At 38.0% G+C, this 3,250-nt stretch overlaps 1 protein-coding gene across 1 annotated transcript in view; it reads right to left on the reverse strand.

The window, feature by feature from the left end:
* MTAP (methylthioadenosine phosphorylase) overlaps window positions 1-2,930 on the reverse strand; it is a gene marked incomplete at its 5' end in the record, with an annotated part of 10,568 nt that extends 7,638 nt beyond the window's left edge. Inside the window, one exon of the mRNA XM_010180071.1 lies at window positions 2,828-2,930. Within this exon, the coding sequence (XP_010178373.1) occupies window positions 2,828-2,930 (103 nt within the window). The remainder of the gene's footprint in view (window positions 1-2,827) is intronic.
* Between the last annotated feature and the right edge of the window lie 320 nt (window positions 2,931-3,250).

The following is a 3,250-nucleotide window of genomic DNA, read 5'->3' on the forward strand; positions in this document are numbered from 1 at the left end:
GGAATGGGAAAGTACCTATGATGACATCTGTTTCAGATGACCATCAACAGAAAATAAAAGCTTGAAAAGAAGTATAAAAGCAGCATGAAAAATTGTGACAGGACAGGAGAAACCTTCATCACACAGCAGCAGTGAAAACCTAGTCTGACACCACTAGAAGCTGTCTTGTCAGCATGACCTTCACACAGGCCAGGTGGAGTACCCTCCCTGCAAAATGCTGTGAGAAGCCTGCACTCCAGCTGGTTGGTGGACCTGGCATACATGGGTGCAACAAGCAGCAACATCTTAAGTGTACTGTGTGACCTTGTGGAGTGCCTCCTTGCTGACACATGCATCAGTGGACTGTGTGGAGCAGCACAAGTGCACATGAAGTTGGAGTATCCATATCTCTCACTGTAGATGTGTGTAAACAGGTAAATCAGCACTTCTAGAAGAGGGTGGGTGTGCATGTAATCCATGTGTACTGGGGAAGGGCAACTGTGCATGCAACTGTATGAATATGTGTGTAGAGGTAAAGCAGAGCTTCTGGGGATTAGCCACAGAAGGACACTTAGAAATCTACAGGTGTTATTAACATGCTCTAATGTTAATCACACCTAAGACTGTGGCTTACAGCTGATATTCATGCTGAACATAATTACTGATTGCCAGCTAATTACAGGCTGTTAATAAATCAGTAGACAACTTCAATTGTGATTTGACTTAAACCACAACTGAACAGTATTTCCCCAAAGCTCTTTACAAAGTTCCAACTTTACTCCATGTAAGATGTTGCAGTTAGCCCCCATTTCTGAAAGCAGTAATAACAAAGGCATCCTGCATTATTCAAAAATTTGTGGCTGGAGGAAAAAGAAACTCCTTTCAGATTCTCACTTAATTTACAGTGCATAAAATGAATGAAACGGGGTATTTCCATGTACTTGCACAAATGCAATTTAATATAAAGTTTTCAGATGTTTTAATGCAAAATTCCTTAAATAGTCTATTACATTAATAGTTTTTGGCTTTATTATTATTGCATTTATCTATGAAATTCCCCTCAATTAGGATAAACTAGGCTGAAATGATCCAAACAATTTTCAGGGATAGTTCCAGGAAAAAAGTTTAATTCACTTTTATCTGGTATTTTCAAATGAAGTAAAAGTATCCCTTTTCAGCCTCTCTAAAAGCTCAAAACCACACATTCTTTAAAACATCTGTTAGGCTGATTAGAATGCACAGGCTAATGAGATAATGATCACATGTGAGACTGGGAAGTACCTAAATGTTTTTTTCTCTGTTTGAAAAGGAGCATTTCTCTGTTGGCTTTTTAAAAAAATGTAATAACCAGAAAACAATGTCTTTAGCTACTTAACAACTGAATGAAAAGCAGCCTTGATGTGTATTTCCTGCAACCTGAGGAAATGGCTTATGCATATCTACTTACCTTTTTTAACAAACAAGAGGCACAGCCTGAAGTACTGCCAATCACTTCAGTTATAACACTGTTCTTAATCCATTTCAGAAAGGGTACAGTTAGCTCTCAGTAAAATCCCTGTTTCTGTTGTGACATGACATCATGCTAAAAGTCAGTAAGCACCAACTAATCTTTGGTAAGAGCATGTGGTTAGGATCTTGCTGCTTAAAAAAATGCAAAGTATTTTGCATTATTTGCTGCTCAATGGAAGAACAGCAAAAGTATGCACATGAATAATATGTGGTGGTTTCCTAATGAGATTTAAAATGTCTTTACATCATTACAAAACACTTAATTCCCAGGACACTGAAGCATTTTTCTACTTACAGTGCTGTGGGCCTGCTGGTGAATATCTCGAAACCACACCATGTCTGGCCAATTAACAAAAATAGTCTATAATGACATTGAAGTGAACTGGTGACAAGAGCTGAATAGCTTAGCTCAGTGGTACAGATATTTCTACATGCTCCAGGTCCAGACTGGGTCACTTGCTTCACAGTTCACCTTTGTCCTGCCCAGTGCAGTAACTGTCTGCACAGAGAGCAAGTCTCTTAGATGGGTATGACTGACTCTGTAAGCACTTGTGTGTCCCTGGAGAATGTACCTCCCTGTAGCTTCTGATCAGAGCATTCCACAACAGCACAAAATATGCAGTTCAACCTCCACCTTCCCCTCTCCTCAGGTATAAGAATACACTCATGTGGCATACTGAATCACAGACACTGTCCTTCTAGAAGCTTATAAAGGTGCTGAAAAACAGAGCAGTGCTTCACTCTGCTTAGTCTAAGTGTTTCTGAAACCTGAAAATTTTGAATTGACAAAACTAAAAGCAACCATTAAGAATAAAAGGCTACTGTAATTTGTCTTGTTTCTATGTTTAACATCCTTTAAAAATTAAGTCTTGACTCTCCACCACCACCCACTGCTACAAAAGCACAAATGCAGTATTGTAATTTCTGTGAAAGCTAAAGTACTATTTATTTAATTCTTTGTATTAAGTAGGTAGACTGCTTCTACCATATATGCAGTTTTATTCAGAAAAGAGAGGAAATAATTTCTGTCTTCCTGCTTTGTCCACTTTGTGGCTTTCATGGCTTCTTATCTGATAAAGATATTTTGTCCAGCTATTAAGACACCTAGGAAATCTAGGTTGCCAAACGGTATCTTCTGCATGCCTCCCAGACACAAGATCATTTACCTCCAATGCCTTCCACATGTTACATTTTTCTTTAATACCATGACCTATCTAAGAAGCAGGAATAAAGAGGTGTAGATTGCCTCTGTATTATAACAGTGTATAATTAGACTACTATATCATGCATAAGTATCATAAAGATAACATCTTTAAATACTATTACAAAATTCACTAACCTCTCTGGTTTTGGTGCAGAATGGCTCTGCCATTGGAATATGACATACTCCTGGAAGACTGGAATGCTGTCCATCATACAAAGTACAATGTCTTTTAGTTGTCCTAGAAAAGCAGAAAACATGCTCAGAGAGAAGAACAGGGAGAATATAGAAGAGAAAGCATGAAATTCACACAAATCAAAAAACAGCATTCCTGAGAAGGAACAAAAATATCAGTATAATATTAATGACCACCTGTAACCCTGTTTTGCCTCTGGACAAACCTTTCAGAATTGAGCTCAAGAGTATAAATCTGTTACTCCTGTGGTGTATTGTCAATTAATTAGAGAAAATCTGTTAACAATACACTGAAATGTTGATTTGTTCTTAAATGACACAAAACCCCCACATTTTGCTGCGTTGCCTTCCAATATAAATCAGCTG

Source organism: Mesitornis unicolor, unplaced genomic scaffold (genome assembly GCF_000695765.1).
Source record: "Mesitornis unicolor isolate BGI_N332 unplaced genomic scaffold, ASM69576v1 scaffold20632, whole genome shotgun sequence".
NCBI classification, from domain to species: Eukaryota; Metazoa; Chordata; class Aves; order Mesitornithiformes; family Mesitornithidae; genus Mesitornis; species Mesitornis unicolor.